This window comes from Marmota marmota, unplaced genomic scaffold, assembly GCF_001458135.2.
Source record: "Marmota marmota marmota unplaced genomic scaffold, marMar, whole genome shotgun sequence".
Classification (NCBI taxonomy): Eukaryota; Metazoa; Chordata; class Mammalia; order Rodentia; family Sciuridae; genus Marmota; species Marmota marmota.
In genome coordinates, this window is record NW_026000196.1 from 4,639,160 (window position 1) to 4,651,177 (window position 12,018).

The 12,018-nt window shown below is 47.7% G+C and overlaps 2 protein-coding genes across 10 annotated transcripts in view; one reads left to right on the forward strand and one right to left on the reverse strand.

The window, feature by feature from the left end:
• Positions 1-3,284: 3,284 nt before the first annotated feature.
• Hddc3 (HD domain containing 3) lies at positions 3,285-4,939 on the reverse strand. Of its 4 annotated transcripts, none has more exons than XM_015493045.2 (4): positions 4,784-4,939; positions 4,429-4,484; positions 4,078-4,243; positions 3,285-3,771 (listed from the first exon to the last, which is right to left on the reverse strand). In XM_015493045.2, the coding sequence occupies exons 1-4, from the start codon at positions 4,893-4,895 to the stop codon at positions 3,641-3,643; spliced, it is 465 nt and encodes a 154-aa protein (XP_015348531.1). In that variant the 5' UTR covers positions 4,896-4,939; the 3' UTR covers positions 3,285-3,640. The 4 variants fall into 4 exon arrangements, with proteins under 4 accessions (XP_015348531.1, XP_015348530.1, XP_048646186.1 ...); XM_015493044.2 differs by having other exon boundaries at positions 4,078-4,318; XM_048790229.1 differs by having other exon boundaries at positions 4,736-4,937.
• Positions 4,940-8,066: 3,127 nt separating this feature from the next.
• Unc45a (unc-45 myosin chaperone A) overlaps positions 8,067-12,018 on the forward strand; it is a 29,072-nt gene continuing 25,120 nt past the window's right edge. For 2 of the 6 annotated variants that reach the window (XM_048790232.1, XM_015493047.2), the window contains exons 1-6: positions 8,067-8,218; positions 8,439-8,600; positions 8,840-8,876; positions 9,170-9,345; positions 10,637-10,729; positions 11,325-11,492. In XM_048790232.1, the coding sequence (XP_048646189.1) occupies positions 8,213-8,218; positions 8,439-8,600; positions 8,840-8,876; positions 9,170-9,345; positions 10,637-10,729; positions 11,325-11,492 (642 nt within the window). In that variant the 5' untranslated portion in view covers positions 8,067-8,212. Of the gene's footprint in view, positions 8,264-8,438; positions 8,601-8,785; positions 8,877-9,169; positions 9,346-10,636; positions 10,730-11,324; positions 11,493-12,018 lie in introns of those variants that run through there. The other 4 variants (XM_048790234.1, XM_015493046.2, XM_048790231.1 and 1 more) reach the window with 3 other exon arrangements.

Here is a 12,018-nt window from a genome sequence, read left to right on the forward strand (position 1 = left end):
TCTAGAGTAGTAGGAATGAGATCCTCCAAGGTAAAGATCTCCCAACAAAATCTTTGTTCTTGCTGGGAAGGATGCTGCATGCCTGTGATCCCAGTGACTCAGGAGGCTGAGGCAGAAGGATTGCAAGTTCAAAGCCAGCTTCAGCAACTTAGGGAGACCCTGTATCAAAACATAAAAAGGGCTGGGAATGAGGCTCAGTGGGTAAACACCCTTGGTTTCAATTCCTGGTACCAAAAACATAAAACTTGGTTCTTCCCTAACGAAAATGTGTGCAAAGGACATTCAAAGGGCAAGTTTCAGTAAGAGATGACAGATCCCTTGAAGCATAACTTAGGTCAGTGGGAAAAAAATCCAGATCATAATTGCCAGGACCGATAGGGCAATACAAAGTGTTCATCCAAATTGGCTACTGACTTTGGACCTCCCTAGTAGAGAATAAACCTGAACTAAATGTGAACTCCACATAATTAGAGTAGCCTTGGCACAGGATGCCTGAGCTGGGGGTGAGGATTCCTAGGTATCTAGAATGTGATAAGGATTGAAGATTTGACAACAGGGTAGAGGACTTGAGAAGGTCCCTCAGAAGAAAGATTTCCTTGTAAGAATGTAGTGCTATGGTTTTAATGTGTGTCCCTCCAAAATTCATGTTGAAACAATCTCCATTGCAACAATATGAAGAGATGGGGCCTTGGGAGGTTATTAGGTCTTAAGGGCTTCTTTCTGGTGAATAAGATAAAGGACCTTGTAAAAGGCCTCATGCCCTTCCCATACCAAACAACAACAACAAAAAAAAAAACTTGGGGTGTAGATGTACTTTAGTGATAAAGCTCCAATCACTTATAGAACACACACACACAAAAATAAAGATGAAAAAAATTCTGAAGCTGGATGGTAGTGATGGTTAAACAACAATGTGAATATACATATTTTTTCCTTTTTGTGTCTGGTACTGGGGATTAAACTCATGGGTGCTCTACCACTGAGCTACATCCCTAGCCCTTATTTTTGAGACAGGGTCTTGCTAAGTTGCACAGAGACTGACTTCAAACTTGAGATCCTCCTGTCTTGGCCTCCTAAGGCACTTGGAATACAGATGTGCATCACCATCCTGGCACAATGTGAATCTACTTAATGCCACCTACTGTGCACTTAAAAATGGCTAAGATGGTAGATTTTCTTACATTTTACCATAACTTAAAATTCTTTTAAGAGCTGGGGGTGTAGCTCAGTGGTAAAGTGGGTGCTTAGCATGCAGGAGTCCCTGGGTTTGATCCACTGCACCAAAAGAAAACCCCAAACAAAAGAAAACCTTTGCCTGGTGCAGTGGTGAATGCCTATAATCCCAGCTACTCTGGAGACTGAGACTGGAGGATCTTGAGCCCATGAGTTCAAGACCAGCCTGGGTAACACAGCCAGACATCTCTTTAAAAAAATTTTTTTTTCTGATGTCTATAAAAACATGAAGTAACTTTTAAAAATGCTACCTTGTGCCCGGCCTGGTGGTGTACACCTGTAAACCCAATGTCTTGGGAGGCTGAGACCAGAGGATCGCTAGTTCAAAGCCAGCCTCAGCACTGGCGAGGTGCTTAGAAACTCGGTGAGACCCTGTCTCTAAATAAAATACAAAATAGGGCTGGGGATATGGCTCAGTGGTTGAGTGCCCCAGAGTTCAATCCCTGGTACAAAAAAACAAAACAAAACAAAACAAAAAACCTTGTGACAGTCTTCATCTTTGCATTCTAAAGGTACAGAGGGAATCAATGTTTATTAAACGTCCTAAAACTTTAAAATTTTTAACTTCAAATCACTTAAAAACTGCAGACTTATTTATGGTTTTATTGGCGTATTAGAGCTACACACAATAGGTTCATTTTGACATAATCACACGTGTGGAATAGAAGTTGACCCATTTCCGTCCCTAGTACGTTTCCCTTCTTCTCCACTTTACTCCATTTCCCCCATCTATTTATTGTTTTTATAAATTGACACTTTACACATAAAGATAGACTTCACCGCGGCACATTCACACACACACACAGCACAATCTGGTCAACCTCATTCCACTGTTCCTCCCCACTGATCTCCCATTTTCATGGTGTCTCCCCTCTCCATCTTCCTGTTTATTTACTCTAGCTTCTGTATATGAGAAAACATTCGACCTTGACTGATTTATTCCACTTAGCATTTTCTCCAGTTCCATCCACATATTAGCAAATGTCACAATTTCATTCTTTATAGCTGAGTAAAACTCCATTATGTATATATTTCACATATTCTTTATCCACCTGTGATAGGCATGTGGGCTGATTCCATAATTTGGTTATTGTGAACTGCGTGCAAACTTACGTTAATATTTTAAGTGTAAGGAAGTTAAAAAAAAATCTTGCAATTGCGCTTCCGCAAATTTTTTTTTTTTTTTTTTTTTTGGTACTGGGGACTGAGCCACTGAACTACACCCCCAGCCAGGGTATCGCTTAGTTGCCCAGACTGGCCTTGAATTTTGAGATCTTCCTGCTTCACAGCCTAAGGAGACGCTGGGATTTCAGGCGTGGATCACTGTGCCCGACGCAAAACTGATTTTAAATTAAAACCAAAATGTACCATACCCTGGTCTGCCTTAAGAGGATCACGCTGAACGTCGATCAAAACCTGGGACAGTTTTATTTCAATGTCAGCTTTTTTGTTGCCCTTCACCTACTTTTTTCGAGGAACCCTATACTGGTACCTTCATTTGGATAAATAACCACCGTGGTCCTACATGAAACAGTCCCTAGTTTGACTGCTTTTCAAGACAACTAAAAAAACCCCAGCTGCTTAGCACTGATCAGCTAACCAACAACAGATTCACTCACCGGAACTGCCTCCCCAAGGCCACTTCCGGGACGTCCGGAAGTTCCTGTTGCTTAGCAACCGCGGGAACACCCAATTTCTTAGAGCGACTCCTAGGCGGACTGCCCATCACCTGGCGGTCTAGGGTAGAGAATAGAAGCCCCCACCGGCCGTCTCCTATTGGGGCTTCGGCCTCTCAGTGCCCAGGCAGGATTTCCAGTAAGCGCTGGTATTACTTTCCAGTTATTTTAATGAAGACCCTTTCTGTCTGTCTCGTAATCTGACCCTTATAATGACACAGCCCAGCTGTGAGAAGGAAGCCAGGCTCCAGGGGTTGAAGCCCTCAATCAGAAGGAGCTGACACCGGGGACACATTTTTGGAAACCTGCATTGTGGAGGACAAGCCTACAACATATCGGTGTCTACTGAGGAGGCTGGGGAAGGAGGAGAGCAACTTAAAACTTTACCCCACTTGCTTTATTTTCCATGATGACATCTAACCAGTGTTTATACAAGCACAGGTCTCTAAGGGGCTAGAGATCCCACCATGCAAAATAGTAAACAGACCCAGGACTTAGGAGAGGGCAGTGACTGGGTTAGAAATGGAGGGAGTACATCTGCTTCCCACATTCCAGGCTCAGTTTAGTTGGTGGGAAACCTTCAGAGTAAGAAAAAGCAAGTATTTTTAACCTTCAATATCTGGGCTGAGTGAAGCATGGAGGGAGATCAGGAGGCACTGAAAAACTTAAGTATGAATCCGGTCTGGCATGGGAGGGCTGGAGTCAGTAGCACCCATGGCTCCCAGCACTGCTCAGAGTGTCAGCCCACGCTCCTTGAACAGCTGTTTTAGAGCCTCTTCCAGTTGTTGGTTTGTTCCCTGAAGCCCTTTCACCACCTGTGCTGCCCACTCGAAGTATTCCTGGACGCGATGTTCTGACCATCCTGCATAAGAGTGGACAGAAACCTGCTAGTGTAATGCCAAGGACAACATTGCCTTTTGCCTACTGATTGGAGGGCTTGGTATAGGGCCATGAGATGAATTCCTGACGGAATGATTTGTCTTGAAAACTTCCTCTTGGCCCAGCTATTGTATTTTCACCTTATGAAAGAAGACTATTCTAGTAGGATTAGTTTGGGGAATTGAGAATGCCTAGACGCCCCCCCCCCCCCCGGACTGATATGACTAACTTGTGATTTTTGAAGGGGGACATCTCTTCATGTTCCCTCAGAACCAGTGGGGAAACATACCCTCAGGGGTGCAGCGATTCAGGTCCCTCAGATTGTACAGCTTGTCTGCCAGTTTCACCAGTTTGGCCCCTGGGCTGCTGTGAGGTGCCTGCTCCACCTGTTGCCGCTTTCTCTCCAACTTGGGCAGAGACTTGTCATCTGTTACCTCCTCCACCAAGCGCCGCACCTGTGCCCCAAAGTGCATCTCCACCTCATCCAGGGTAGTGTCTGTGTCTTCCACTGTGTCATGAAGCAAGGCCGCCTGGGGACAGGCTCCCTTTCAGTCCTGTGATGTCAACCAAGGGGTGCCCATTGCTGAAAGGGACCTCTGATCCCCACCCTGACCTCCTGGCAGAGAGGGGGTAAAGTTACCTGTAAGACCACAATGTCAGTGATTCCCGCCTCATGGGTCAGGATACGAGCCACACCTGGCAGGGCAAAGCAGGAATTAAGATCGGAGACAGCCTCACTGTTTTGGAGGCAGATGTAGCCCTTCACTAGCTGAGTGACCTTGAGCGAGTCCCTTATTCTCTTGGGGTGTTCACCGAACCAAGGGAATAATCATGCCTGCTGCCCCGGGTTCTTGTGAGGCTTAAATCATACCGCACAAACAGTGTCTGACACAAAGCTTGGGATAAAGTAGGTGCTCAATGAGGTGCACGCCCTTCACAGTACCCACCCCCACCCCCAGGCGCCGCTAGGGGTGCTTCCGGATCGGCGCGCCCACCGATGGGGTGGTTGATGTAGGGGGTCCCTTCTGGATCCTTCCGACGCTGCTGTTTATGCTTCCGAGCCGCGAAGTCTGCAGCCTCCAGCAGCTGCGCTGCTTCAGAGCCCATCGCGCGGATGGCGCTGGGGACTGTGTCAGGGGGAGTTGGATTGGAGCGTTTACAGCGCCTCCTTGCGCCTCGGAGGCCCAGGGATTGGAGAGGCTCTGATTCTAACAAGCTGCCACAGACTGGTTCCTCTTGGAACTGAAATTATGGCACAGAGAAAGACTGGTATGGAGAGCTTCATTCAGCATCACAGTCCTTATTCAGTGTGCTTCAGTGAGGGTTCAAGAAGGACAACAGTCTGGGGGCTGGTTTGTAACTCAGTGGTAGAGCGCTTCCCTAGCACGTGTGAGGCACTGGGTTCCATCCTCAGCGGCACATAAAAATAAAGAAAGAAAATAAAGAAAAACATAGTCTGGTTCTTTGGGAGCCCATAATCTGTGGAGAGAGGTGGGAGGGCAAACTGGAAATAAGGCAGTGGCCTCACAGTGTGCTAAGTCCAGTACTCAAAGGCATAGGAGACTATACAGGGTCCATAGAGAAGGAACAATTCAACTAGTCTCAGAGTCAGAGACAGCTTCTACCAAGAGTTAAAGGCAATCTTTAACCTGTAAGTGCTCTGAAACATTTTCAAAGGGCTCCATAAAGTTTTCCCTGAGGATGTGGGTCCTGTTACTATGGGCGACCAGCTCCACCTTTGGGCCTAAGAGACCCTAGGGCCTGACCTTCTGGAAAATTGGATCCTAAACTGGGAGCCCTGCCTAAATGTTTCAAATTTAGACTTCCAGTCAGCAGTAGTGTTTCCACAGGACTGTTTTTGTTTTCAGTGTTCAGGTAAAATTTGAGTTGCTTTCTTGTTCCATCGGGCCCCTGCTTTGGTCTCTAGGTAACTGCTGTGGGCCTCTGGGGTGCTGAGTCTTGTCCCTGTTGTTTTTGGAGCATGATGTTGTCTAGCCTAGATAGGTTCTGTGATAACACTTAATTAACTCTGCTGGCTGGTGACTTGGGTCTTCTGGAGAAATTCCCTGTCTTAGGGAATTACCTGGCAGCTATGAGGTATGAGGGGTCATAGAGACCTGGAGATGCCCCAGCTGGCTTTCCTGTGAGTTGGAATTGGCCTGTTGCTAAGTATACTCCAATCAAACAGGTAGTTTTTGTGTTTTGGCTGGTAACTGGGGGAGATGAGGCTCAGGAGGAAAGTTAATGAAGAGACTCACCCTTGGTTTACAGCTAGATTTGGTGGTTGCCACGTTGCGGTGGTTAGGGAGGGAAGCTCCATAAACTGAAAACAGAGGTCCTGAAATGGAACCGTCAGAATTCCCAGGGCTTCCATGGCAGCCTCGAAGTTGAAGAGTAGGTAGATAGCGATATATTTGTCTCTAAATACTTGTCTATTTTTCAGGCCAATGGCTTATCTTTGGTCTCATCCATTAGTCCCTCCTCTATTCCTCTGAGCCTTTTCCCCTTTTGCTCAGAAAACCTTAGGTAGTTTAAAAGTACAGGCCTTTTTCCAGCAGGAGATAAAAACTGAGTGGCTTTCATCTCTCTAGAAGCCTGTAGTAGAAGAGCTTCAGGTTTGTGTTAATGGTGCCTAAGGGTGTCGGTGCTTTTGTATGTATGTATGTATTTATTTTTTCAGTACTAGGGATTGAACTCAGGGACTCACTCATGCTAGACAAGTGCTCTATCACTGAGCTATATCCCCAGGCCTTTCTTTCTGTTGGTTTTAAATTTTGAGATAGGGTCTTGCTAAGTTGCCCAAGTTGACCTTGAACTTTCTATCCTCCTTGCCCCAACCTCTCAAGTAACTGGGATTATAGGCATGTGTCCACTTATGGTCCCAAGCCAATGCCTTTTTAAAATTTTTATGGTACTGAGGATTGAACCCAGGGCCTTGTTTATGCTAGGCAAGCACTCTACTTCTGAGCTACATCTCCATCCCTTTGATTTTTAATTCCTTGTTTTCTGCAGTCATGGCTTAGATAGAAAGATGATGGGGTTCCTAGAATCAAGGCTGAGGTGGAGGTGACTTCTCATGGGCTTCCAAAAAAGGAGGCCAGGCCCCTTGATGACAGGCCTGTCAGTGGGGCTGCTACTGCTCTTCAGTTGGATGACCTTTGCCCAGCCCACATCTCTCTCAGGTACAGCACTCTTTCATTCCCTGCAGGTGGTATGAGTTATTTGGGGAGTTGGTGAGGAGGGGAAGAAGGGACCTTCTATTTTGGTAGGGGATGATCGCTTTTACTTTCTGGGAATTGTGGAATAGGGTTTGGACAGACTTCTCCTTCTTGTCTCCAGACCCCTTGTCTGTCTCTTCAGCATTGGCTTACCATCCCAACTTGTGCCAGACCACCCAGGATGCTGATGGCCGCCACTACTCTGGTTTCTTCTGTCCCCGGCTCTCTGATACTCCCGAGGAAGCCTACTGCTGTCACCTGCAGGCTGCAGGGGGCTACTGCTGTACCCGGGATGAATTTGAGGCCCTATACCAAGTCAACCTGTCTGCTCTTCCTCCGCCACCCATCCTTAGGTGAGAACTCCAGCCCCAGAGCCTTTGGAACACGGTGTTCCAGTGCCTGGGAGTTTGTTCCTTAAATTCTGGGGTGGGAGACTTGTGACTTGCAGACCAGTAGAGGGCCAGACGGCAAACCGAAAATCACGTAAATCATAATTACAAACAACTGTGAAGGAAATGTTTAGGGGGCGGTGAAAGCGGGCAACCGGAAGCCATTAGCTTGTGCTGTGAAGTGGAGGGGGCTGGGGGCAATGTGTAAGCGGAAAGAATGTGTGCTCTAATCCGTGTGTTACACACATTGTAGTAGAAGGTTTTAATTCTGAATCTGCCCATGGGTGGCTTTAGGTATCTGTGAACTCCAAAATGTTCCTTTGCAAAATATGTGCGTGTGCAAATTTATTCAGGGAGAGGGGTCTGCGCTTTCTCCAGACTCGCAGGGGTCTGTAACACACGGTCGCCACTATCCTGATAGTCTCCCCTCTCCCACAGGGGCCCGGGTGCTTTCCTAGCCCTGGGCCTCTACAGCCTACTGATCGTGGCCCTGATGACCGCAGACCTCCTGCACTTCTGCAGCGGTCGGGGCCGGGGCGCTGGCCGGAGCTGTAGCCGCCGCAGGTCCCCCACTGGCTCCTCCGCTGCGCGCCCCCTGCAGGTCCCGGAGCTCACAAACTAGGTGCGCGTGCTAGAGGGGCGGAACCTCCTCCCCAGCGCCCCGCCCCTGCTGGGTCGCGCTCTCCTTGGCCCGCCCCTCTCTCACGCCGCCTCTGACTCAGAGCTGGGGCGCGTCAGCCACTGGCAGCTTCCAGAGCCCAGGGCCACCTCCGCCCCAGAGACTGCGCCTGCGCGGGCCCGGGACTTCGGCTCCGTGATGACTGTGAGTGGTCCAGGGACCCCTGAACCCCGACCCGTCGTCCCCGGGGTGCGTAGTCATCCTTCCGTGTCATCTCTCCTTCACAGTTACCCTGGGTATCTCCTGGCCTCCTTTCCCATTCTTAGCCCTCGATTGGACCCGCTCCCGACCCCTGCTCCCCTCTCCTAGCTCCCTTGTTCTTCCCTGAGCTGCCTCCCCGACGTTTCCATCCCATTCTCCACAGGCCAGCTCAGTGGAGCAGCTGCGCAAAGAGGGCAACGAGCTGTTCAAATGCGGAGACTACGAGGGCGCCTTATCGGCCTATACCCAGGCCCTAGGTCTGGGCGCGACGCCTCAGGACCAGGCCATTCTGCACCGGAATCTGGCTGCTTGTCACCTCAAGCTGGTGAGGGAAGCTTGCCGCTCTTTCCCTGGCCTGCGTGGGTCCCTATTTGGCCCATCTTTGCTGCTGCTTGGGCTTGATCTGGGCATTCGATTTTCCCAGCTATGATTGCCAGATGTCTTCGGGCCTCAGGGTGTTGGGGGATCGGGTGACTCTGGAAAACAAGTGTATCTCTTCTGTCCCTTTAGTGCCTGGAAAGGGAGATGACCATCTTCTCAGGCTTCTGATCTTTTTTTCTACAGGAAGATTATGATAAAGCAGAAACGGAGGCATCTAAAGGTAAGGGAATATGGGCCCTCACGTGGAGCTGTGGGGCTTCTTTGGTGGGCAAGGACTCTGGGAGCACTGCACTATCTATCTACTTTCTTCTCCTTTGGACCCTGAAACACATCTGCCTTCTTTCTTTCCCACTCCCTTGGGCATTTCCTTTTCCACAGCTACCCTCACCTTTTCTGAGGCTGAAGTACCCACGCATCCCCCCACCTTCCTCTGGCCCTGGAGATATTTCCCTCCTGCTCTTGCCTGGAGACGGTGGCCTCATGGGTGCTGACAGAGCTCCTGTTTGTGCTCAGCCATTGAAAAGGACGGTGGGGATGTCAAAGCACTTTACCGGAGGAGCCAAGCCCTAGAGAAACTGGGCCGCCTGGACCAAGCTGTCCTTGACCTGCAGAGATGTGTGAGCCTAGAACCCAAGAACAAAGTCTTCCAGGAAGCCCTGCGGAGCATTGGGGGCCAGATTCAGGAGAAGGTATGTGAAAGACTTGAGAGATTGGAGCATTGACCCCATGATGAAGTAGTCTGAATCAAGGGTATAGACACAGTTCTCTGGACAGGAGCTGCTGATGGCAAGTGAGCATAGAATGATGCTCAGCCATGCCAGTGGATAGGGAAAAGCGGGTTAAAATAATGGCACCATACTTTTTTGTGTGGTTTGTTTGGCAAATTTTTTTTTTTTTGAGGCCCTCAGCCTCTTGAGTTGCTGGGATTACAGATGTTTACCATTGTGCCTGGACTGTCAATATATTTTTAATAAAGATATTGTTTCATGGTACATATATTTATATATTTTTAAATACAGCTGATGAAAACTAATTTTTATACCTTTATTTTATTCATTTATTTTATGTTGTGCTGAGAATTGAACCCAGTGCCTCACACATGCTAGGCAAGTGATCTACCACTGAGCCATAACCCCAGCCCTACTACATATATTTTTAAATTAATTGAGGGAAAATAATTCAAAGACTGTCATGAACTCTAACCAAAGTTTGAATTAACCAGATAATGTGTTGTTAAAATATACAGTAGAAGCAAATAATACAATGGCAAACACTTTATTGACAGGTTGAGACCTGGGAAAACAAATAGTTTTCCTCTCATTGCTAAGTCTGTTTGGATGGCAGCAGCTGCCTATATGTAGAGAAGGACTAGGAAGCATATTTCCTGGGCCTAGCAAGGGAATGTGCTGTGCTTGATTAGTCATGTCTGCCATGGATGCAAGAGGAGAAGTGGGGACTAGGTTTGTGCCATCATCGATGCCTAATCACCTGGGGATGGGTAGGTAAGTAGGCTTAGGATGGTCTTGCTTGTTCAGATTAAAAAAAAAAAAAAAAAAAAAACTGTCAAAAAGAGAATTCTGAGCTAAAAGAAGTGTCAGCAACTGCCTTCCAACCTTCCAGCTCCCTTGATGAGTATGCCATGAGTTCTCTACATAGATGGCACCACTGTCAGTGGGTTTCCTTGTGGCTAATAGGATACCTCCCCTTCCAAAGAGCACTATCTTTAGCATTGGTGCTGTTCCTGTTGCCCAAACAAGAATTAGCTCAGAGAGGAAAATCACTTCAGGAAATTTAGGAGGAGCTTCCCAGCAAGTCTCTTCCTGCCCATGGTAGCGTGGTGCTAGCCCTGAGCCCAGACATCCTCACTGTGCCTCCCAGAAACAGGAGCCAGGCCTTGGAGGAGACGGAGAGAACAGCAAGGAATGTGATATCTCTGGCCAAGAGAAGTGATTGCTTCTGTGCTTTACTCGTTTGTCCTAGGTACGATACATGTCCTCAACAGATGCCAAAGTGGAACAGATGTTTCAGATACTGTTGGACCCAGAAGAAAAAGGGACTGAGAAGAAGCAAAAGGTATAGGGCCTTGAGTGAGCCCATGGGGGCTGAACTCCTGGATCTGCCCATTCATAGTCCTCTATCTCTTCCCTGGTGTTGGTCTCAGAAACCCCTTTGCTGGCCTGGTCTGATGTATGTTGCTGTTTGAATCATGGGTCCTAGATGGTAGCTCTGAGGGCTTGGAATCATAGTATGAACCAAGAAAAGGGAACCAGTATTCAAGAGTGACTTGTTGGCCAGTCCTCTTCCAGGAGCTAGGTATACAGAGGTAACTGAGGCACTGTCCCTACCTTTCAGGCTCTGCTGAAGACTTAGGACCACATTTGTTCTAACCATCAACTCTGAGAGCAGGGTTTCCCCTCTACCTAGAAGGAAGCTTAGAGAGGTTAAATTTATGGCCAGTGTCACTCAGCCACTAAGTGGAAGTGGGGAGGTCCAGAGCTCAGTGCCTCTGCTTAACCTGTCCCATGCTACATACAGTGTCAGTGTTGTAATGTACTTTGTGTGTGTGTGGTGTGTGCTGGGAATGAATCCAGTGCCTCATGCATGTTAGAGAAGTGCTCTACCACTGAGCTACATCCCCAGCTCTTATAATGTGCTTCCGTCGACACAGGCTTCTCAGAACTTGGTGGTGCTGGCTCGAGAGGATGCTGGAGCTGAGAAGATCTTCCGGAGCAATGGGGTTCAGCTCTTGCAACGCCTGCTGGACACTGGAGAAACTGACCTCATGCTGGCAGCTCTACGTACACTGGTTGGCATTTGCTCTGAGCATCAATCACGGGTGGGTAGGGCAGAAGATCTAGTTTATTGCTTCAGTCCATTTGTCTGTCCATCCATCTATCTATGTATTCAACAATCCATTAATTTATCTACCTTCCATCCATTCTTCTACCCTTCATCTTATTCCAAAAAGAACTTGAGGCAGAGTATAGGATGAAAAATAAAAATAATACCTAAAAGACCAACGTGAATTAGTATGAAGTAGGGCACCCTGAGCACTGCTTTCTTGCAGCTAGCTCACACAAAAACACCTGGTCACTGACTCATTTAGTGTCCATATGCTCAGAAAGGGGTCCTAGAGATCAAATTGGCAGCCAGGCATGGTGGCACAGGTTTCTAATCTCAGCAATTCAGGGAGGCTGAGGCAGGAGGATTGCAAGTTCAAGACAGCCTCTGCAACTTAGTGAGACCCTGTCTCAAAATAAAAAATAGAAAGGACTGAGAATGTCGCTCAGTGATTGTGTATCTCTGGGTTGAATCCCTAGTACCAAAAAAAAAAAAAAAAAAAAAAAAAAAAAAAAAAAAAA